Source organism: Trachypithecus francoisi, unplaced genomic scaffold (genome assembly GCF_009764315.1).
Source record: "Trachypithecus francoisi isolate TF-2019V2 unplaced genomic scaffold, Tfra_2.0 Lachesis_group9, whole genome shotgun sequence".
Taxonomy (NCBI): domain Eukaryota; kingdom Metazoa; phylum Chordata; class Mammalia; order Primates; family Cercopithecidae; genus Trachypithecus; species Trachypithecus francoisi.
Window position 1 is genome coordinate 9,638,810 of NW_022681474.1, and position 24,779 is coordinate 9,663,588.

General features: G+C 46.0%; 1 protein-coding gene across 1 annotated transcript in view; it reads left to right on the forward strand.

The window, feature by feature from the left end:
• The window catches only part of ITIH5 (inter-alpha-trypsin inhibitor heavy chain 5), a 102,035-nt gene extending 77,464 nt beyond the window's left edge, over positions 1-24,571 (forward strand). The window contains exons 8-14 of the mRNA XM_033208420.1: positions 1,879-2,047; positions 7,892-8,201; positions 10,929-11,488; positions 14,396-14,449; positions 17,866-17,982; positions 20,702-21,079; positions 23,612-24,571. Coding sequence (XP_033064311.1) covers positions 1,879-2,047; positions 7,892-8,201; positions 10,929-11,488; positions 14,396-14,449; positions 17,866-17,982; positions 20,702-21,079; positions 23,612-23,913 — 1,890 coding nt within the window. The 3' untranslated portion in view covers positions 23,914-24,571. The remainder of the gene's footprint in view (positions 1-1,878; positions 2,048-7,891; positions 8,202-10,928; positions 11,489-14,395; positions 14,450-17,865; positions 17,983-20,701; positions 21,080-23,611) is intronic.
• Positions 24,572-24,779: the final 208 nt, after the last annotated feature.

Below are 24,779 nucleotides of genomic sequence, written 5' to 3' on the forward strand. Positions count from 1 at the left end.
AGAGGGAAAATTCCAGAGGAAAGGATACAAAAGCAGTGGTTATTTCACCTAGCCAGAGAGGCCGATGGGGCCATCCGTCGGAACCTGGGGAAGGAGGAAAGGCAGAGAGTCATGAACCGGGGAAGAGAGCCACAGCTTGTTTTGAGAGTATTCCGGAACTCCTCAGCACATGTCCTTCTGGAACTCACCATTCCCGACTTCACTGTTTTAAGCTCTGCTGGGGCTTTCCACCAGCAAGTTACAGCCACCAGCAAGTAACAGCAAACCCATCTAGAACTCTGATTGTATGCCTGGCCCTGCTCGGAGCCCTTTTCGTCTCGCTCCTTATTTAATCCTCACGACAACCTGATGAGGCAGGTACTATTACTGTCCTGATTTTATGGATGGGGTAACTTGGGCGCAGTGATATCAGAGAGCGAGTAAGTGAGGGAGCTTACTGCTCAGGGCCTCACAGAGAGTTGGGGGGGAACCCAGCCTCAAGGGTGACAGCTGGCCCTGAAGCCTGTGCTCTTCACCTTCGTAACGGTGCCAGCTGTCCTTTCATGGTCGTTATGCAATGAAAGTCCCTGACCGCCTATGCTGAGCCTCTTTAAGTGTCTAACAACAGTGCTACTTGGGAAGCCGGTGTTTGCTCACAGTGTCTGCGGATTACTATAGAAACCTTTTCTAAGCTCCTAGAGTATTTCTGGTTTCAGGTCATATGGCTTCTTTCTGCTTTCCGTGCGTCACAGCTGACTTGAGTGCATACCCGTTATCACTTAGCATCCGCGATCTCACCTGTATTACTTCCTGGCTTTGCTCAAACCGCCTTCCTTCTTTTCACAGTGCCCTTCCAAGCTGGGTGCAGTGGCTCACACCTGTAATCCCAGCACTTTGGGAGGCTGAGGCAAGTGGATTGCCTGAGCTCAGGAGTTCGAGACCACCCTGGGCAACATGGTGAAACCCTGTCTCTACTAAAAATACAGAAATTAGCCGGATATGGTGGCTTGCACCTGTGATCCCAGCTACTCAGGAAGCTGAGGCAGGAGAATCGCTTGAACCTGGGAGGCAGAGGTTGCAGTGAGCTGAGATTGCGCCACTGCACCCCAGCCTGGGTGACAGAGCGAGAGTCTGTCTAAAATAGTAAGAAGAATGTCCTTCCAGTTCTTTCAAGGTATTCTTTAAACCTCATCCTCAAATTCCTCTTTCTCTTTAAAGCCTCATGTCACTCCAGTCCACAGTAATAATCTTTTCAGTTCCTATGGTATTTATCATTTGGGCCTTTAATTTTATAATTCATTAGACGTTCATTCATTGACCTGCCTCACCTTTGGCTAGCACGTCCTCCTTGTCCCTAGGTGATAGGAAGCTGAAGGAGACCCACCTGCAGAGAACTCACAACCGAGTAAGGGAGGGAGATGAACAATCATCATCATGGTGTGATGCGTGCTTTCTCATAGGAGTGCGTTGAGGGCTTTGCCAGCCTAAGGGAGAGAATGATCAGCCCTCTTCAGAGAAGTTAGTATTTCGAACAGAGAATTTGCACACTTGCCTGGCTCTTAAGCCTGAGGAGGGGCTTGTCAAGTGAAAGATGGGGGTAGGGCAGTGAGGAAGAACATTCAGGATCAAGAGAACAGCAGTGGTGGAGATGCGGGGGCCCAAAGCACCGTGGCGGGATGCAGCTTTCATAGTGCTTCACTCATGTCTACAACTGTATCATCTTTATACCATTCTTTCCAGTCAGGTAACCAAGTCCTTGACATTCAGCCAAGTGCCCTTTACATAGTTGACACTGAATTTGAACCCTAACATTGTTCCCGGGGGTGACGGTTTCCCGAACAGGGGATAAGTGGACTCACGTGAGTGGCTGTGACTGGTTTTGCTTTTGTGTTTGCCTAGACCAAGGATGCCCTCTTCACCATTCTCCATGACCTCCGACCCCAGGACCGTTTCAGTATCATTGGATTTTCCAACCGGATCAAAGTATGGAAGGACCACTTGATATCAGTCACTCCAGACAGCATCAGGGATGGCAAAGTGTACATTCACCATATGTCACCCACTGGAGGTAAAGATGACACCTTCTTTTCACATTGGCTTGGCTTTGACATAATACGTTTTTTTTTTTTTTTTTTTTTTTTTTTCCTGCTGAGAGACAAAGATTTGAAAGCTGGGGTTGATGGCAGGAAAGGAGACTGCGGGTGAGAGCTTTCTCAGCAGCCTAGGTTGCTCCGAATACCAAATCCGTACTCTCCTTTCCCAGTCTCCAAGTGAGGCTGGTGAAGTTCTGGGGGAAAATAACCTGATAGGTGTTTGGAGGCTTTCCTGGTTCATCTCATGGATCCTGTTACAAAAAGTCTTGCTGATACAAAAACAGTACTGTTTTTGTAAAGGTTTGGGGGTGGAGAATTAAAGCCACATGGACCAGCCAGTGGTTCACGCGCAGGGACAGGTGGAACTGTTTTGCAAAACAAGGCGGGGCAGGGGCAGGTGGAACTGCTTTGCAAAACCAGGAGCCCTGTTGGTAGACCTGCAGCAGAGTGAGTTAAACCTGTATCGGGTGGCCTGGGAGGGTTGCAGAGGTAAAATGTGATGGGGAGGATGTGGGCTCTCAGCCACTGCACGCTTGTCTTGGGTGGTGCCCAGGTAAGGATGCAGAATGTTAAGAGAGGAAAGATCATAAAGAATTCTGAGAAGAGTGGAGAATCAGAGCAGTGTGTTACCCAGCTGTCCTAGATGTTAAGTTCTCCCAACTCAGGACCTGTGCCGTGCTCTTGCTGTTCTCTGTATCAACAGTGCAGTGGACACAGCGGAGGTGCTCAGTATTGGAGCATTTAGAACAACTGGACCTACTCCCTGCCTCCTGCCTTACAGGCTCTGTACAGAGACAGCACCTCCTGGTTAATTCCACTTCAGTTATCTGGAAACCTATAAAACACTCTGTTTAGTCTTTTCCCATCTGGAATTTTCCATCTTTCATGTATTCATGGTTTCCCAATCCAAGACAAAGCCCTCATTTCCCAAATGAACTTAATTTGGAACTTGATCTTGCTGGGCTGGTACTTTCATTTACACTGGGATTTCCTACTAGCCTCCAAAACAGTATAATCTCGGAACTGTTTTGGTGTTTGATGAGAGAAATAGAAGATTAGATTTAATATGATAGTGATAATCTATGGCAAGAAATCCAAATCCACAACACCGTAAAATTCTTGAAGGAACAGATTTGTCTTCATGTTAACATAGCTCCCACCTCCATGCACAGTTTCTGACACAGAGGGCATGCTCAATGGATATTTGTAGATTGGATTTATTTTAATGATCCTGCTTACTAGAAGAAGGATGTGTGTGTGCTGGTGGAGTGGGGTCCATGGAGTAATAAACAGCTTTAGAAAATAGCTGGGCCAGGTGGGGTGGCTCACACTTGTAATCCCAGCACTTTGGGAGGCCAAGGCAGGTGGATCACCTGAGGTCAGGGGTTCAAGACCAGCCTGGCCAACATGGTGAAACCCCGTCTCTACTAAAAATACAAAAAGTTAGCCGGGCGTGGTGGCGGGTGCCTATAATTCCAGCTACTTGTGAGGCTAAGGCAGGGGAATTGCTTGAATCTGGGAGGCAGAGGTTGCAGTGAGCCAAGATCACGTCAATGCACTCCAGCCTGGGCGACAGCAAGGCTCTGTCTCAAAAAAAAAAAAAGAAAGAAAATGGCTGATGTATGTTAGGGTCTTTTGGACTCCAAGCCTTAGAAACCCCGTGGGTTTCCTTTATTTTTCTTGACACCGCCTTGCCCTAGCCTCTGCAGGTGAACAGCAAATCAGCCTGCTTCTCTCTAAGATGCGTAGCGTCAGGACTGTGAGCATGGATTTGGAAGCCAGGCTGCCTGGGTTTGAATCCAGCTCCACCTTCTCTGTGCCTCAGTTTCCTCATCTGTAGAATGAGGATAACAATGGAGTCATTATCAGGATGGAGTGAGCTAAAGCATTTCAAGTGGTTAGAATGGTCCTGGCACATAGAAAGTCCTCTTTAAGCATCAGATGTGGCCATTATTTTCAGGTAACCCCTCTCACTGGTGCTTGTGAGCCCTTTGATGACAGCTCCTCTCTGTTTTCAGTGGGCAAGAGATGCCCCCCTTAACATGGGCTTGATGCCAATCCCTGCAGGGCCTCTGGTGGCTGTGTGCCATCAGGAAAGCTAATCCATCCCTCTGCCTGGGCTCTCCTTGGCTTTAAAGTGGAGTGAGATATTTGGCACCATTGCTGAATACAGACAAGAAAAGAAAAATAAATGCCAGTTCATCCTTGCTCACACATCCAGGGGCACTAAGAAATTAGACTGGGCCTTAAGAAAGGCAAATTAGGCCAGGCACAGTGGCTCATGCCTGTAATCCTAGCACTTTGGGAGGCCAAGACGGGTGGATTGCCTGAGCTCGGGAGCTTGAGACCAGCCTGGGCAACACGGTGAAACCCCATCTCGACTAAAATACAAAAAACTAGCTGGGCGTGGTGGCTTGCACCCATAGTCCCAGCTACTGGGAAGGCTGAGGCAGGAGAATTGCATGAATCTGGGAGGCAGAGGTTGCAGTGAGCCGAGATCGCGCCACTGCACTCCAGCGCGGTTGACAGAGTGAGATTCCATTTCAAAAGCAAACAAAAGAAAGGCAAATTAGTGATTCCAATAAAATGTTAAATAACTTTCCTTCCATTTGGACTCTGCATCTTAGCAAGAATTACGAACATTTGGTCGTGGACATAGCCTTATCTACTTTTTTAGCTAGAAAATCTGGAGGATGTAAAGCCATGGGGGAGATGATCTGGTTCTCTCAGATGTGGTACATTTTAATTTTAATTTTTAATTTTTGTGGGTCCAGAGTAGGTCTATGTATTTATGGGGTATATGAGGTATTTTGATACAGGCATACATTGTGTGGTAATTACATCGGATAAATGAAATATCCATCACCTCAAGCATTTATCCTTTGTGTTACAAACAATCCAATTATACTCTTAGTTATTTTTAAATGTATCTTGAAATTATTATTGAATATAATCACCCTGTTGCACTCTCAAATGCTAGATCTTCTTCATTCTTTCTAACTACTTTTTGTACCCATTAACTATCTTTACTTCTGCCCCACCCTCTACTACCCTTTCCAGCCTCTGGGAACCATCCTTCTCCTCTTTATCTCTGTGAGTTCAATTGTTTTAATTTTTAGTTCCCACAAATAAGCAAGAACATGGGAAGTTGGTCTTTCTGTGCCTAGCTTAATTCACTTAATATAATGAGCTCCAGTTCCATCCATCTTGTTGCAAATGACAGGATCTCATTCTTTTTTATGGCTGAATAGTGCCCCATGGTATATATGTACCACAAATGTGGTAAAATTTGCAGGTAGAGAAAAGTGCATCCAGTCAGGATGATGGATGGTGGTGATGGTCATCAAACTCTTAAGTTTACTACAAATCATGAATTGGACACTTAGAATGGGTGATCTTTTGGTTTATAGATTTTATCTTAAGTCATTTAAAAAAAAAAAGGAAATAGGTGTTCACACTACAGTAAAGACTCTGCTTTACTTGGTGATGGTGGGATGCTGGTAGCTTAGTTCAGTGGAATTCTTAGCTAACCCAGAAACCTCACTGTAGCTGGGATTTCAACCTCAACCACCCAACCACCTGTCTCTCCATCCACCAAACAAATACTTGTTCAGCTCCTATCAAAGACACAGGCCCCAACTTTATTTATTCATTTTGCTCCCAAACTTAAATTGTGTGATTTATTTTAATCATAAAGTAGTATATTTAAGAATACATGGGGCCAGGTGCGGTGGCCCATGCCGGTAATCCCAGCACATTGGAGGCCAAGGTGGGCAGATCACAAAGTCAGATCAAGACCATCCTGGCCAACATGGTGACACCCCGTCTGTACTAAAAAAATACAAAAATTAGCTGGGCATGGTGGCATGTGCCTGTAATCCCAGCTACTCAGGAGGCTGAGGCAGGAGAATTGCTTGCTTTAACCGGGGAGGCAGAAGTTGCAGTGAGCCAAGATCACGCCACTGCACTCCAGCTCGGGCAAGAGAGCAAGACTATGTCTTAAAAAAAAAAAAAAAAAAAGAAAAAAAATACATGGGTGGCCGGGCATGGTGGCTCATGCCTGTAGTCCCAGCACTTCGGGAGGTTGAGGTGGGAGAATTGCTTGAGCCCAGGAGTTTGAGACCAGCCTAGGCAACATATTGAGACCCTGTCTCTAAATAAAAAAAGAAGGAAAAGAAAACATGGGAACATTCTTTTTTAAGGAAGCAGTAACCTGTAGTGTAACATACATGCAGAGAAATACACATGTAGTAAGTGTACAGCTTGATATGTTTTCATAAACTGAACAGAACCTGGACCCAGATCAAGAAACAGAACGTTGAGAACTCCAGAAGCCTGCTCATGTTCTCACCCTATTTTTTCCATGGAAGTATCTATTCTAAAACATTTGAGGAGTAAAGAAAATCATCCAAAGAAAAAAAAGAGAGAAAAACCTCCTGCTGTCCACAGATACCTGCTAATGTCATTGGTGTTTATTCTTCCCTCGATTCTCAGAGTTGAGATTTGTTTTCTATTTTGTATAGGTTTTCTAAGCCACATATTCTTGATAAAGTTTTTCTTCCCTGTCATTCCCAACTTTATTTTATTTATACATTTATTTTATTTTTAGTTTTTCTGTTGAGACAGCATCTTACTTTGTTGCCCAGGCTGGAGTGCAATGGCACAATCTTGTCTCACTGCAACTTCTGCCTTCTGGGTTCAAGTGATTTTCTGACCTTAGCCACCCGAGTAGCTGGGATTACAGGCACGCACCATCATGCCCGGCTAATTTTTGTATTTTTGGTAGAGACAGGTTTTTTCCCATGTTGGCCAGGCTGGTCTTGAACTCCTGACCTCAGGTAATCTGCCCACCTTGGCGTCCCAAAGTTCTGGGATTACAGGCATGAGTCACCGTGTCTGGCCGGCCCCCAACTTTAATCAGAGCTATTGCTGACAAGGGCCTCTGAAGGAAAAAGAGTGGCCAGGAGGAGAAATATTTCATGCCCCCTTCCTCTGTGGAGTTCTGACAAGCTGAGGTGATCTGAAGGGACAGGAAGCCAGGAAAGGAGGGACAATGAAGGCAACAAATTCATTCTTTCATCAGCTCCACCCAGCCCTGGACAACGCTGGAAGGCATCTGAGATGTCAGCAGCTACCCTCCTCTTCATTCCGTGCCCCTCCTCCCCTCTGCAGCTGTTTCTCCCTCCACTTTCCTGCTGTCCTCTGTGCTCAGCACCTTCCTGCTCTTTTCAAAAGCATTCTCAGAAAAGGGCACAGAAGTCACTGAAGTTCAGGTAGCAGAGACTGCTAAACTAAGGTGTTGCCACACGCCTTCTGGAGAAGGTTTGTTACAGCGGGATAATCCCCGGTCACTTACATGCATCTAGTAAACAATTTGCATTTAGCAAGTTTCTGGATGGCCCCCTGAGATCTTACTCCTGTGAGCACTTGGGTGGTTGAGTGTGAACTGCAGCTATGAAAGTGCAGTGCATTCAGGCTGGGCGCGGTGGCTCACGCCTGTAATCCCAGCACTTTGGGAGGCCAAGGTGGGCAGATTACTTGAGGTCAGGAGTTTGAGACCAGCCTGGCCAACATGGTCAATCCCGTCTCTACTAAAAAAAACAAAAATTAGCCAGATGTGGTGGCGCGGGAGGCTGAGGTGGGAGAATTGCTTGAACCTGGGAGGTGGAGGTTGCAGTGAGTGGAGATCGTGCCGTTGCACTCCAGCCTGGGTGAAAGAGCGAGACTCTGTCTCAAAAAAAAAAAAAAAAAAAGAAAGTGCATTCAGGGTGAGGAGGTGAGTGTAGAGGCTTGAGCTGTCCCGTGTTGGTGTCCTGCAGGCACAGACATCAATGGGGCCCTGCAGAGGGCCATCAGGCTCCTTAACAAGTACGTGGCCCACAATGACATTGGAGACCGGAGCGTGTCCCTCATCATTTTCCTGACGGATGGGAAGCCCACAGTCGGGGAGACACACACCCTCAAGATCCTCAACAACACCCGAGAGGCTGCCCGAGGCCAAGTCTGCATCTTCACCATTGGCATTGGCAATGATGTGGACTTCAGGCTGCTGGAGAAACTGTCGCTGGAGAACTGCGGCCTCACACGGCGTGTGCACGAGGAGGAGGATGCGGGCTCGCAGCTCATCGGGTCTGTGGTCTGTCTTCGTAGGCATGCGAGGCTGGTCGAGGGGCTGAGGGGTGGCTGCAGTGGGAACTCAGAAAGGACTGTGTTGCTGCACCCCAGACTTGCATCCACTGACAATGATCACAGCTCATTGCAATGGGAGGTATCACAATGTGTTTTGAAGCCCGGCAGATCAGAGTTCAAATTCGGATCCTCCTTTGTGACTTTAGGCAAGATTTTTTTTTTTCTTGTGATGGAGTTTCACTCTTGTTGCCCAGACTGGAGCGCAATGGTGTGATCTCAGCTCACCGCAACCTCCACCTCCTGGGTTCAAGCGATTCTCCTGCCTCAGCCTCCCGAGTAGCTGGGATTACAGGCATGTGCCACCATGCCTGGCTAATTTTGTATTTTTAGTAGAGATGAGGTTTCTTTCTCCCTGTTGGTCAGGCTGGTCTCAAACTCCTGACCTCAGGTGATCTGCCCGCCTCAGCCTCCCAAAATGCTGGGATTACGGGTGTGAGCCACTGCACCCAGCCCTAAAGCAAGATTTTAAGACAGCCTGTACCTCTGTTTTCTCATCTGTAAAATGAGGATTATGGTTGGTTGCAGAATTTAATGAGAAAATCGCTATATAAAAACACCATGTAAAGCATTCGCACAGTGACCATCCCATATTAAGTATTTAATGAGCTCTTGTGGATCATTGACATCCTGATATTTCAAAGCACTTTTTAGTCAGTGTACTTTTATTCTACCCTGTGAGTAGTAGAGTACTGTTATCTCCATTTTGAGTACTAGTTAAAAGATACTTTTATTTAGAAGCAAAACCACCAGATACAACTGGTAAATAATCAGATTATTTCGAGGTGGAGAATAAATGAGATCTTTTAAATGAGAGGTTGGGGAAAACTTAGATCTTTTAAAACAGAAATAGCTTCCCTCGGATATTATGTTGCCACACACAGTCTGCCACGTTGCTGTTGACTGAAGTGCCAACTCCCAGTGCAGCGTGAGGCCCTTGAATCTGCGTCGTGGCATGTGTGGTATCTACTAAAAAGCAAAGGGGAGGTTTGGGTAGATTTACGGGTGTTTAGTAGCCATAATCAAAGGACGTTTATTAATGATAAATGGAAGTAGAGGCCCCTAAGGTGTGCAGTAAAGACAGGTCCTCGGTTTGGGATTTGCCACCATTTCCTCCCATGCTTAATGAAAGATGTAAATGAAAACACAGATTTGCTTCCCACATTTTTAAAATTATTCAAAGCTAGAGTCAAAGGGGAGAATCTGATGCACTGGATAATAGAATTGAGATTCAATAAGGCATTCAGAAGCAAAAGCAATTATGCTGCAACAAGTCAGCTGCACTGCCATCCCACTGAAACTGTGATCAGTACCCGGCATTTATGAGAACTTATGATACACCAGGAATTTCTATGTGCATTATCCCGGATGATGCTCACAGAAATCCTAGGAGATAGGTGTATTAGGGTAAAGGCTATGCTGCAGTACAGAGATGATGAAAGGCAAAGGCTGAAATAAGATAGCCATTTACTTCCCTCTCCTGTAATGGTAACAGGCTAGATCCTGCTCCAGAAAGTCATTCAGGGACCTAAGCTCCTTCTGTTTTATTGCTCTGCTTCCCTCAGGTGTTGTCCTTAATGCTATAGGATTGAAATTTTGTCACTATCACTCTAGTTTTGTAGCCACAAAAAGGGAGAGAGAAAAGAAAGCCAGCATGAATTTTAAGCAAATATTGAGAAGTTGCACATCTCACGCCTACCCATATTCCATTGGGAGGACATAATCATGTGGCCATTTGTGGCCTCGATGGAGGCTGGGAAATGTAGTTTGTAGCTCGATGGCCAGAGCTCAATTCTCATGGAAGAAGGGGAAAATGGACTTTCGGGGACAGCTAGCAGGTGACCAAAGAAGTACTGTTAACATCCTGATTTTATAAATAAGGAAACTGAAGTTCAGAGAGGTTAAGTCACATGTCCCAAGACACACAGCAAGGAAGCAACAGAGATGGAAGTCTAATTCTGCAGCCTATACTTTCTAGATCTTTTGAAAGGGAATTTTAATTGTCTCCGTACTTAAGAAGCAGTCATGTAACTTAACTACAAGAAAAGCAAATGCAAGCAAATGTTATATGCACAAACTCACACAAATCAGGTTTCTCAAGTAGAATGTGCTGCTTAAAGCACATCTGGAATTTGTATTTGGTTCTAAGAAAAAGGCTTTTTAAGAGGTCCTTTGAGAAATGTAAGTGTGCACAAAGGAAATTTACAAAGAATCGCAAGGGAATCTGGAAACCGTATCACAGGAAGAATAGTTCATGAAACTGGGGATTGATCGGGCTTAAAGGAATCACAGCATTGTCTTTTAAGCATCCAAATGTCTGTTGAAATGGATTAGACTAATTCTGTATTGTTCCAGAGGCAAAACTGAAACCAGTGGGTGGAAATTTCAGGGAGGAAGATTTTAATCTCCTAGAAGGAAGTTCTTTCTCATCATGAGGGCAGTTGAAAAACAGCTCAGGAGCCGTGTGAGAGAATCCATCCCTCCCATCAGTGGCGTTCAGCCTGCTGCCTCAGACCTCCTGGCGGAAATATTGTGTGGGGTGCCATGTTGGACTCGATCGCTTCTAGAATCAGACTCATCCCCCGAGAGTCTGCATTTTCCTTTAGGACTGTCCTGTCTGCTGTCGGAGCAGGGCCCTGATCTCCCGCTTTCCCTGTGCTTCCACCGCAGGTTCTACGATGAAATCAGGACCCCTCTCCTCTCTGACATCCGCATCGATTATCCCCCCAGCTCAGTGATGCAGGCCACCAAGACCCTGTTCCCCAACTACTTCAACGGCTCGGAGATCATCATCGCAGGGAAGCTGGTGGACAGGAAGCTGGATCACCTGCACGTGGAGGTCACCGCCAGCAACAGTAAGAAATTCGTCATCCTGAAGACGGATGTGCCTGTGGGGCCTCAGAAGGCAGGGAAAGACGTCACAGGAAGCCCCAGGCCTGAAGGCGATGGAGAGGGAGACCCCAACCACATTGAGCGTCTCTGGAGCTACCTCACCACAAAGGAGCTGCTGAGCTCCTGGCTGCAAAGTGACGATGAGCTGGAGAAGGAGCGGCTGCGGCAGCGGGCCCAGGACCTGGCCCTGAGCTACCGCTTCCTCATTCCCTTCACCTCCATGAAGCTGAGGGGGCCGGTCCTGCGCAAGGACGGCCTGGAGGAGGCCCATGGCATGTCGGCCGCCATGGGACCCGAACCGGTGGTGCAGAGCGTACGAGGAGCTGGCACGCAGCCAGGTACGAGTCACCTGTACCAGCCAGGTGTGGGGGGCGCAGGCCTGAGATGCCACTCACCTCTTCCACAGGAAGCCCCAGCAGGAAGCTGTGTTAGTCCGTCTTGCTATAATACTTATAAACAATAATCCAGACCGGGTATAGTAGCTCACGCCTGTAATCCCAGCACTTTGGGAGGCTGAGGTGGGATCGCTTGAGGCCATGAGTTCAATACCTTGGGCAACACACACAGACCCTGTCTCTACAAAAGAAAAAGAAAATGTAATTATCTATGTGTGGTGGAATGCCTGTAGTCTCAGCTACTCAGGATGCTGAGGAAGGATCAGTGGAGGCCGGGAGTTGGAGGCTGCAGTGAGCCATGATTGTACCACTGCTCTCCAACCTGGGTGACAGAGCAAGACCCTGTCTCCAAAAAACAACCAAAAAGCAGTAACCCTGTAGAGAGCTCATAGTCTTCAGAGAGTATTGTACACTGTTGTACGCACATTGCTATACACTGTGGCTGTCTAGAGAAATGAGAAAAAGGTGGCATTTGAGTCAGAAATATCACCTAGTGAGGTCAGTCCATCAATAAACCATCAATAAACTGAGTGCTTGCCAGGTTTCAGGCATGGGCAGAAGCACTGAAATGAACATACCAGTGCCCATTTTTCAGTGCCTTTCTATATTTTCAAGCACTTCAGAGTTATGTAGTATAATTTAATTGTATGCTTGATTTTATCTCCCCGAGAGCACGTGGGAAGGACCAAGGTACAGATTCTTGCAAGAATCCGGTCTTTACATAGACAGTCTCTGAGAATCTGAACAGAAGCAGGCACGGTCAGTCTTGGTGCCATTCTGCTGGGTGTGTGAGTAGAGACCAGAACAAGAGAAAGGAAACACAGTTAAACCAAAGCAGGACACTGTATTCCTGGCAGATCTGCTTGTGGAAAATCGTGTTTCATATGCATCACATTTTTTTGGGTTCCTGTCAAGTTCTGTCTCCTAGGAGAGGAAACAGGTTGATCAGGCCCTACTCTGTACCCTACCAATGCTGTCCCATTTATTCCTCACACTCTAGAGTCTTAGAAAGACCTGGGTGTGGAGAAAGCATGCAGTTAGGATTCACCGACCTTCCTCACCAGCTGTGAGGCCTGAGGCAGGTGTCTCAACCTCTCTGAGCTTCCGTTCCAACTCCCCAGCCCTGAACGCAGAGATAATCATAATTTCCCTGCAGGGCTGTTGTAAGGACTACCTACATACGGAATGCCATGGGCACACAGTGAGTTTTGCACAAATGTCAGACACGCCTTCCATGGAGACACGGAGTACCAGAAATTTATTGATAAGTTCAGACCCCGATAGCGAGGTTACAATTGACGCGGCTATTTCAGAAAGGATGGAGCTTGTCTTGGCAAAACTTACACAATTTTTGCTGTGATTAAAAGCATGTGGCAGGATGCTATCACTTTCTACTCATGAGATCCATGCCACATCCAGGAAAAATGGCTTTCTGAATAAGATCTTGATGACAGGTCATCAGTGCAAATCTCCACAGCTTCAGGAGAGATCAGACCCAGGTGATACAAGACTCGGGGCCAGAAAGACAGAGGAGATAACCAACTGATTACTCAAAAGGGTTTTTTTTTTTTTTTTTTTTTTTGAAAGAAGATTCTTCCTTTCCTTAAAGCTCTGATGGTTTTTAAATTTAATTTTTTTTTGAGAGTTGGTGGCAGCTGCCACTCCTCAAAGCAGTCATCCATCCTCTTTCCTGTCAAATCTACGTTCTGCCCAGATCATGCTGGTCAAGACCAGTCTTGAGAAGTGGGTGCTTCAAGAACATTTCGAGACCTCACTCGTTAATTTCTGTGAGCAGTAAAAACCAGAGAAGAGAAGCACAATTTTGCTAGTACTAACAATTTGACATAAGTTATTGATTTTATTTATAGATATTAATTACTTTTAGGTTATTCTTTCATTGAATATTCAGAGCACCAGTACTTTGAAATACAAAGTGTTTCAAAATCTTCTGCTTTGTGAATTCCGCCACACACGTAGCTACAGACACTGGATTATAACTGTACCTCTTTTTTTACATTGTTGTTTGTTTTTGTTTTTGTTTTTATCGTGAACGTAAAACTTACCACCTTACCCATTTTTAAGCGTACAGTTCAACACTGGTAAGTGATGTTAAGTATATTGACACTGTGGTGAAACAGATCTCTACAACTTTTCCATCATGCACATCTGAAATTCTACGGGCCCACTGAACAACTCATTTCTCCCTTCCCCTGTAAATATATCTCCAGTGTGATAAAATATTTTCCCCTATAATATACACAAAAATAACAGAATAGTATCTAATTCATAGAAGAATAAAATAATTAATCCTGCACACTTTACACTCCACTTGTGTAGCTTCTATTATTTTCTTTTCTTTTCTTGTCTTTTCTTTTTTGAGACAGTCTCACTCTGTTAACCTGGCTGGAGTGCAGTGGTGCAATCATGGCTCACTGCAGCCTCAATCTCCTAGGCTTAAGTGATCCTCCCAACTTGGCCTCCCAAGAAGCTGGGACTACAGACGTGTGCCACCTTGTTGGGCTAATTTTTTTTTTTTTTTTTTGTGAGACAGGATGTCACTATATTGCCCAGGCTGGTCTCAAACTCCTGGGTTCCAGTGATCCTCCCACCTTGGCCTCCTGAAGCACTGGGATTATGGACATGAGCCACCATGCCTGGCTTTACTTGTGTGTTTTGAGGCCAAGCTCCCTTTTTGAGACTGATGATGTTTTAAAGGGTTTTTTGATTCTTTAAGCTATTACAAATGTACCTAAAAGCTGTGTTTTAGTCATTTCTGCTGTCTCCCTTTGTACTTCTCTCTTCATCTTCTTTAATGAATGACCATGATGTTCTCCTCCTTCTCATTTTTAGGACCTTTGCTGGAGAAGCCGTACCAGCCAAGAATTAAAATCTCTAAAACATCAGGTAAAGAAAAGGATGCGGTTGTGTGTGGATTGAGAGTAAGAGATGTTTAAAAAGTCTGAAACCAGGCCAGGTGTGGTGACTCATGCCTGTAATCCCAGCACTGTGGGAGGCCGAGGTGGGTGTATTGCTTGAGGTCAGGAGTTCAAGACCAGCCTGGCCAACATGGTGAAACCTCGTCTCTACTAAAAATACAAAAATTAGCCAGGTGTGGTGGCAGGGGCCTGTAGGGGAGGCCGAGATAGGAGAATTGCTGGAACCTGGGAAGTTGAGGGTACAGTGAGCCAAGATCATGCCACTGCACTCCTGGACTACAAGAGGGAAACTCTATCTAAAAAAAAAAGTGTAAAACCAAGAATTCCTTGAAGTCAGTTAAAAATACCAGCTCATTCAGCAACGTATCAAGCTCACAACGTGAGGCAGAGCCTGAGAACCGCAGCTGTCATGAAACTATCACATAAACACTGTGGAGATAGCACAGTCCCCAGGAATCCTGGCAGGAAACCCAGTGGAAGAATAGATGGGTGGCAGAGGCACGTTCTGACCCTTATTGAGTTTGGAAGACATTTGTTTTAGAGATCCGGAACGTGCATCCTTCCCGCCTCTGCTATTACAAACATAAAATGGTGCTACCAAAATAAAAACGGCTGGTGTGACAGGCAGGCTTTGTTTTTGTTTTCATTTTTTTCAGTTCGTGGCTTCAGAAGGGAAGAACAGATTTTTTTCAAATGTCATGACATTTCCTTTTGCCAGCTTCCTGGGACTATAATAAAAATTCAGAGGGAAGAACAACCTATGACTGGGTTTTGTTCTGCTGTGTCCGCGTCATCCTCTGGAAGTCTCGATCATTGCCTTTCTGCTGCTGTGCTGTACGTGCAAGCTCCTAAAGCCAGGGACATCCCAGAGATTAGCCGTGGATATAGAGTCTGCACCGTCTCCAGGAGACGGACTGTAATTCCTTTGAACACACACGTAGGCTCTATGGAATGCCAGAAAAGCTTCCTCTTGGATGCTGCCTGGAGCAATGCCTTTTTGACCCCTCCCCACTTTTTTGGATCAAGCACTATCTTTCCTTGTAAAGAGATTTGGACGATTTGAGGAGAAATGGTGTGGTATGTGCACATAGAAACTCTCAGAAAACTGTCAGATGAGCTAGACAGTTGCCCTCTGTCTCCATGGGTCCTGCATCCCAAGGATCAAACCAAGAGCAGATCGGAAATACGTGAAAAAGGAATTGCATCTGTATTGAATGTGTACGGAATTTTTTTCTTGTCTTTATTCCTTAAACAGTATAGTGTAACAACTATTTACATCGCATTCCCTTTGCATTAGTCGTTACAAGTAACCTAGAGATGATTTAAAGTGTATGGAAAGGCTGCGCACAGTGGCTAAAGTCTGTAATCCCAGCAATTTGGGAGGCCAACGTAGGTGGATCACCTGAGGTCAGGAGTTCGAGACCAGCCTGGCCAACATGGTGAAACCCCATCTCTACTAAAAATACAATAATTAGCTGGGCATGGTGGTGCATGCTTGTAATCCCAGCTACTCAGGAGGCTGAGGCAGGAGAATCACTTGAACCCAGGAGGCAGAGATTGCAGTGAGCCGATATTGCACCATTGCACGCCAGCCTGGGTGACAGAGTGAGCCTCCGTCTCAATAAATAAATAAAAATAAATTAAAGTGTATGGAAGGCTCTGCGAAGGTTATATACAGATACTACACCATTGTATGTCAGGGACCTGAGTACACATGGATTTTAGTATCCGTGGGGGTCCTGGAACGAATCCCCCATGGACACCAAAAGACAACTGGGTGCGTGCCTGAAAAAATGCCAGCAATGCGGGTGAGAACTTGGATCTCCTCTGGGGGCCAGTTTTTCCCCAGCAGCAAAAGACCAGCACCTTGAATTTCTTCATACGTTGCAATTTTCTGGGAAGTTGAGGCGCTTCCCAGGGAGAGCAGCCAGATCCTCTCAAGGGCCCTTCACAGGGATGCTGGGCCAGAAAGGGTTTCTCAGCACTGAATGCAGGGATGTTAGTTTGTTGCAGCGTAAAAGCCCACTCTGTCTGGCTCATGCCTATACTGTGCACAGCATGCATGCAGACACATCCATGTGCACGGAAAGCAGAGGGCCATTCAAAAAACAAGTTGTAGGCTGATGCGGGGGCTCACGCCAGTAATCCCAGTACTTTGGGAGGCTGAGGTGGGTGGAATGCTCGAACCCAGGAGTTTGAGACCAGCCTATGCAACATAGTGAGACCCTGTCCTTACCAAAAAATTAAAAATTAGCCTGGCATAGTGGCATCTGCCTGTAGTCCCAGCTACTCAGGAGGCTGAGGTGGGAGGACCATTTGAGCCCAGGAGTTTGAGGCTGCAGTGAGCTGATTGCAGCACTGTGCTCCAGTCTGGTCAGCAGAGTGGGACCCTGTCTCAATAAAATAAAATAAAATAAACAAATTGCACTTGGAATATAAATTAAAAGGTAAATCTCCAATCTAGTGAGATAATTGATACAGATTCTCAAGAAATCTTTTATCCGTATAATAAAAGGCAAGGCTGTTCACCTTTAACAGAGGTGAATATGAGAACAGACAAGAACTGTCAGCTGAACTTTGTGGTCTCATCTGTGGACAGAAATTTCAGAGCAGTGAAGTCTGTGTGACCCAAAGGAGGGATTTCCGCCAGTGCCCTGACTGTGTGCCTGGCCGCCTGCTCACTTTCTGCTTCCCTTGCCCCTGCATCTAAGCTGGGCATGGCTCTCAGTGCCTGCGTGCAGGGGTGGCATAGAGCTGATGCTGCGAATGAGCCTAGGATAGCCTATGGCTTCCTGGGAGAAGCAGCGCCATAGATCTCCCGTCATAGGAGAGGAAAGTCCTCTGCGTCTGTGCCAGTAAAGGAGAAAGCAAATAGCAAGGGATGTCTGCCTGGGGAATGGAAGCATGGGAACTGAGTACCAGTAGAGGGTGTGTAGGGATCTCTCTTTCCTTCTCCTTTCACCGCTGGAAGCTTAGGTGTCTATGCTGAGCTTAGGTGTGATGAAAGGAGCATTATATTGGAATTTGGAAGACCTGAAGTCAAATGTTTACTGTGAACTCACTGGGTAATTTTGGGGAATCGTTTCCTTCCCACTCATCTTCCTCATCCGGAAATTGAGGACATCTCCTTCCAGTATTGTTTTCAGGATTCAATAAAATCATTCATTGGCGTGAACCTGGGAGGCGGAGTTTGCAGTGAGCCGAGATTGTGCCACTGTACTTGAGCCTGCAACCTGGGTGACAGAGCGAGACTCTGTCTCAAAAAAAAAAAAAAAAAAAAAAAAAAATTACATCATTCATGAGAAAATAGAGAGTAGCACCTACACAAGGAAGGTACTTAATACGTGTCTTTCTTTTTCTCTCCTTTTTCTTCTGCTCTGGCAGTGGATGGCGATCCCCACTTTGTTGTGGATTTCCCCTTGAGCAAACTCACTGTGTGCTTCAATATTGATGGGCAGCCCGGGGACATCCTCAGGCTGGTCTCTGATCACATGGACTCTGGTAAGTTCTACTTTCCACTGTAGCATCTGGGCAAGGACAGGTAGGTGCTGCATCTGCCTCTGTTCTTCAGATGGATGTCCAGTGATCTGAGGGCCACCTGATAGATGCTCAGTGAGTGTTGTCGGTGGTTAAGGGAAGTGCACGGCGCTCCTGGACTTACGCATCTGACTCCCTGCTTTATGACAAGTGCCGCCTGGCCTTGGGCACGTGCCTTCGGAGTTGTTTGCCTTGTGAAATGGAAATAGGCACTCTGTTGGCCTGACAAAGCTATTATAAAGTGGATCAAATGAAACTGGATGTGAAGTTGGTTTGTAAATGCTTAAGTGCTTTAGAAATCCACTGTGTAGGCTGGGCACGGTGGCTCGTGCCTATAATCCCAGTACTTTGGGAGGCTGAGGCGGGTGGATCACCTGAGGTCAGGAGTTCAAGACCAGCTTGGCCAACATGGTAAAACCCCGTCTGTACTAAAAAATACAAAAAAATTAGCCGGGCATAGTGGTGGGCACCTGAAATCCCAGCTACTCAGGAGGCTGAGGCAGGAGAATCTCTTGAACCCGGGAGGCGGAGGTTGCAGTGAGCTGAGATCACCCCAGCCTGGTGACAAGAGCGAGACTCTATCTCCAAAAAAAAAAAAAAGAAATCCACGATGTATTACGATGTATTATTGTGTATTATTGTCATAGTGTCTATCCATTCAAAAGCTGTGATGTCAGGGAGGCCAGGATTCTAAACTCATGTCACTTTCTTGTCTGTGTGCTGTGAACGTGTATGGTCAAAGGGGCTCTGTGGACCCTGTCGGTCTGTAGAGGGCCTGGGTGAAAGAGATTAGCACAGAGAAGGCTTATTCAAGTTCAATGCAGGTAACAGGCCATGTCCAGCTCTGTGAGGACAAGCTTTGGAGTGGGCACCCTGGCACTTCTCACTGCCAAGAATGTGAGTGTCTTGGAATGTTGGGTTGCACAGGGTCCCCCGGCAGGTGACATGTGATGCGATTACGTAGAGTTTGATCCTGGGGTTCCTTCAACACATTGTTTTCTTACGGGACTTTATAGCCTCGGAGCTAAATCGCTACTGTTTTTCGAAGGGCTCAGGAGCAAGATAGGACCTAACTGTATATGTCCTTGGAAATACCTCCTATTCTAGGAGCAGTTCCCAGGGTTTCTGTCTTCTGCGAGATGTCCGTGATGGGAACTCAGCCCGAAAATGCTTCGGACTTTGAGGCTGGAAGAGCATAGGCTCTTGTCATGCTGGGATTTCTCCCCTCCCCTGACCCCTTGCCCCAGAGAAGGCCCTTTTTTCCTTGAATGTCTAAGAAGTTTTATTGGGAAGATTATTCTCAAAGCAGAGAAAATAATAGTTAATTATATAGCAATCTTTTCTTATTGCAAATTGCAGCTTTGCCTGAGAGCAAAACACATTTTTAACGTGCATCGCCTAATTCAGCCCCAAACATCTCTAGTGCAATTGCCATCTGTTTGCTATTCAGCCATACAGCACGGAACCCTGGGGCTTGGTTCACGGGCCTTGCTCAAGTCCGGAAAAGCCCCAGTGGTGTTCAGAATGATGAAGAAAAAAAGAAATGATTTGATTTGATAGCAGCTTACAATTTACACAAATGCTACCTCCTGGGATCCTCACGGAAATTCTGTTAGGTTTTTTATCTGTCCATCCATTTTACAGATAAGGAAATTGAGGCAGGTTTTGGTTTTGGTTTTTGTTTTTTTTTTGAGATGGAGTTTCACTCTGTCGCCCAGGCTGCAGTGAAGTGGTGCCATCTTGGCTCACTGCAATCTCCACCTCCCGGGTTCAAGTGATTCTCCTGCCTCAGCCTCCCCAGAAACTGGGATTATAGGTTTTGTTGTGTTTTGTTTTGTTTTTTGACTTGTCTAAGGATGAACACCCAAGTGGAGGAAGAACTTGAGTTTTTGGACTAAAAACAAAACAAAACAAAGCTGACTTTGCATTCTCCCGCACTGCTCAGTGGCATCGTAAGACGTCCGAATTAGGATCAGCAGCCTCTGGTGGATACAAAATACACATCAGGGTCATACAAGAGTTCTTATCACTATAGCCACACTGGAAGGAAACCAAACGAACATGGTAAGCTGTGTGTAGATGCACAAATACTTAGCTTCTTGCCTCCTTCTACGGTATCTTGACCCAAACCTACATCCTCCCTCCTCTATCCCAAGATATTGGTCAGACAACAGTAAAAAATCCACACATAACTTTACGCTTTCCCTCATTCGTTCACTCACTTAGTAACCACTGAGTGGCCTCTGTGTGTAAGTCCGACAATGTTTTTGGTACTAGAGATACAAAGATAAGCCCAAAGGAGGAGGGAAATTCTAACTTGATGTGTTGGGCAGGGATAGATTTTTTCTTCCTTTTTTTTTTTTTTGTGAGATAGGATCTTACTCTGTAGCCCAGGATGGAGTGCAGTGGTGTACTCACAGCTCACTGCAGCCTTGAACTCTTGGGCTCGTGGGAACGCCTGGACTCAAGCGAACTAGCTGGGACTACAGGCATGCACCACTATGACCAGCTGATTTTTTATTTTTAGTAGAGACAGGGTCTCTCTGTATTGCCCAGGCTGGTCTTGAACTCCTGGGCTCAAGCAATCCACCTGCCCTGGCCTCCCAAGTGCTGGGATGACAGACGTGAACCACCACTCCCGGCCAGATTTTCTAACCTGGTTTTTTTCCCCTTGGCCTTTGAGGTGTGACAGTGAACGGAGAGTTAATCGGGGCGCCCGCCCCTCCAAACGGCCATAAGAAACAGCGCACTTACTTCCGCACCATCACCATCCTCGTCAACAAGCCAGAGAGATCTTACCTCGAGATCACACCGAGCAGAGTCATCCTGGATGGTGGGGACAGGCTGGTGCTCCCCTGCAACCAGAGTGTGGTGGTGGGGAGCCGGGGGCTGGAGGTGGCTGTGTCTGCCAATGCCAATGTCACAGTCACCATCCAGGGCTCCATAGCCTTTGTCATCCTCATCCACCTCTACAAAAAGCCAGCACCCTTCCAGCGATACCACCTGGGTTTCTACATTGCCAACAGCGAAGGCCTCTCCAGCAACTGCCATGGACTGCTAGGTAGGAAGCAGTGCTCTCCTCACGCTGGGTATAGAGGACAGAGTTAAATTTCCCAAGCAAAGCCGATATTGCCAACACCTTTAGTTCGATTGAGAAATTCAATAGGAATGTGGTTTTTATTATATGTGCAGTCAGCATATGTATGTATGCGTGTGTGCATATATATACAGTCTATACATATACATAATATACATATATGTATACACAGACTGCATATGTGTGTATGTATAGTCTCTATATAAATACATAATATATATACAGTCTGTGTGTATAGTCTGTATATGTATGTGTGTATATAGTCTAATGTATTATATAAAATATGTATACATGTATGTATGTATTATATATACAGTCTGTATGTGTGTATATATGTATACACAGACTGATATGTATGTATGTATATATACAGTCTATACATATATATGTCTGTATATGTGTGTATAATATACAGTCAGTGTATATGTGTATGTATGTATACAGTGTGTATGTATGGTGTGTATATATACATATAGTCTGTATGTATGTGTGTGTGTATATATACAGTCTGTATGTATGGTGTGTGTATATATACACAGTCTATATGTATGTGTATATATACAGTCTATATATATGTATGCAGTATGTATGAATGTATATATATGTATGTATACAGTCTGTATGTATTTATGGTGCATGTGTGTGTGTATATCTGCAGTCTGTGTATGTGTGTGTATACGCAGTCTGTATATATGTGTGTATATGCAGTTTGTATATGTGTGTGTATATATACATGTATATGCAGTCTGTATATGTGTGTGTATATATATACATGTATATGCAGTCTGTATATGTGTGTGTATATATATACAGTCTATGTATGTATGTATATATGTATGTGTACAGCCTATGTATGTACATATATATATTCACACACAGAGTCATGCCTTGCTTAATGACAGGGATACATTCTGAGAGATGCATCGTTATGTGATTTGGTCGCTATATGACCATCTAGAATATCCTTACACAAACCTCTCTAGATAGTGTAGTCTACTAGCCACCCAGCTAGGCTCTGCGGTGTCTCCTGTTGCTCCCAGGCTACAAACCTGTACAGCGTGTGACTCCATGGAATACTGCAGGCAATTGCAACATGATAATAAGTATTTGTTCATCTAAACATATCTAGACATAGAAAAGGTACACTAAAAATATGCTATTATAATCCTATGGGACCATCATCATATTTTCAGACCATCATTGATTGAAATGTCATGATGTGCATGACTGTATATGTGATATAAAAATTACATATGTAGGCCGGGCGCGGTGGCTCAAGCCTGTAATCCCAGCACTTTGGGAGGCCGAGACGGGCGGATCACGAGGTCAGGAGATCGAGACCATCCTGGCTAACATGGTGAAACCCCGTCTCTACTAAAAAATACAAAAAACTAGCCGGGCGAGGTGGCGGGCACCTGTAGTCCCAGCTACTCGGGAGGCTGAGGCAGGAGAATGGCATAAACCCGGGAGGTGGAGCTTGCAGTGAGCTGAGATCTGGCCACTGCACTCCAGCCTGGGCGACAGAGCGAGACTCCGTCTCCAAAAGAAAAATAAAATAAAATAAAAATTACATATGTAATATGAAAATTAGATTGCTTCCTGGGCTTTCTGGGCTAAGAATGGGCTTTATAAACCAGTAGTTCTCTTTAGCCTTCTGGGAAAATGAATGAGGAATTGGAGTGTAGTCACCTGAGGGTCCAGTTCCTTTGCTCTCAGCAAGAAGACACAGAACCGAAGCAGCTCTGCCCAGCGCCCAACCTGAGCAACACCCCACCAGGGGAGGCATCCACGTGGCCGTGCGCAGCAGGCGGGCCATTCTACCCAGCTTTCTCCAACGAGCCATTTCGCATGGGCTCCTTGCCCAAAAATAAAAAGCAAACCATTGTCAGGGCTCAGTTTAGTAGGCAGGATTTCCTGACTCTTGAACTGGCTGCATTTCGTGGGGCCTGGCGGCCCAGTGTGAGCTCCCTTTGCAGACACAGCTCTTTATTCCCGTGGCCTGAGCAGTGCTGCCATCTGACCCAGAGAGTCCTGAGGACGAGGGTCAGAGATGAGCTGAGCTGACTGCTTTCCACCCTGCACCCAACGCAGACCTGAGGCTGATAGAAAGGAGGTGGGCCTGTGACTGGGGAGAGGACAGAGGAAAGACAGAACACTTCTTCCCTCTTTATCTGCCCCGTCCCGTCCTCTGGACTCAGTAGGAGACCATGGTTATCGCTATTTGTAGGTTAGGCAACTTTCTAGTGTTAGCAACTGGGAAGCTTCCAGCAGTCGTGGGTGAATCCCATGGTGTGGATACATCCTCAGCTCTGCTCCCTGCCCCCAGAACACGTGTTCTTCCATGACACCAGAAAATGTCTCAGCTCTGGCTGGGAGCGTCCAGTCTTGGGCTGTGGCCAATTGTAAGCCTTGCCGCCACTGACAGCACTGAAGTTGGATTTCAGCACGAGGTTTCTGCATTTGACTGAGACCCGATGCTTTTCTTTGTCCTCCCAGGTCAGTTCCTGAACCAGGATGCCAGACTCACGGAAGACCCTGCGGGGCCCAGCCAGAACCTCACTCACCTTCCGCTCCTTCAGGCGGGAGAGGGGCCTGAGGCCGTCCTAAAGGTGAAAGGCCACCAAGTCCCAGTGGTCTGGAAGCAAAGGAAGATTTACAATGGGGAAGAGCAGATAGACTGCTGGTTTGCCAGGAACAACGCCGCCAAACTGATTGATGGGGAGTACAAGGATTACCTGGCATCCCATCCGTTTGACACAGGGATGACGCTTGGGCGGGGAACGTCCAGGGAGCTCTGAAGCTGGCAGTCTTAATGATGCAAGTGCATGAAGGACCGTGATGTGGGGAGGCCATGGGGCAGCTCTTTTCATGGCTGTACATGCCTCAGCTCCTGGCAATTAGCTGGACTCCATGACCCACCCCTGGTGCAGAGTAGATCTGACGTCTGTCTGGGCAAAGGGTAGGGGCGGGAAGCCTGAATGCAAATGTCATTTCTCTCTACTCCCTCTTCCTGCCTCTCCCTACCCTGCCCACATCCACGGAGGGGAGAAAGGTCATAGCTAAATGCAACAAAGTCTGTATCTTGTCCCAACCTGCTTATCTGTTCTGTTAGCCTATGATAAAGTAAGCCTTTCTGGTGAAGGAAGGTTGCTATGAAACTTGTTTTCTTGGTGGAAATGGCCCAGTTTGGGCACTCTGCTTTTTGCCTTACACTCATGCTTAGAAAGCTGTCTTTTCAGTGGTGTTGCAGCCCCCAGATGTGTGCCAACCTCTGCTACAAAGGAATCTCTCACTGAGTCCAGGCCACCAATCATGCAAATAGCCCATACATTTGATCGTTGTAAACCATGAAGTCTTTTCTTATGAGAGGTTTTTCTGCTGCTGTGGTATCTTGCCCTTAAAAATTAGTTTTCATTAAAAGGAAATTTGATTGAAAATAGAAACATCTACAGCTCAAATACTGATCTCTTTCTAGTGGGCTTTGTAAACCACGTGACTTTGTCAATGGCTGTTCTCCAATTTGTTCCAATAAGCTAAAGGCTTTTAACACACAGGACATTTTACTGGCGTGTCGTGGTGCTGAAGAGTTGGCCAAGTGGATGATGCATCTTTTACTTGGAGCTCTCCAGCCTTTGTCATAGTTCCCAGACCTTTTTTCCTTATA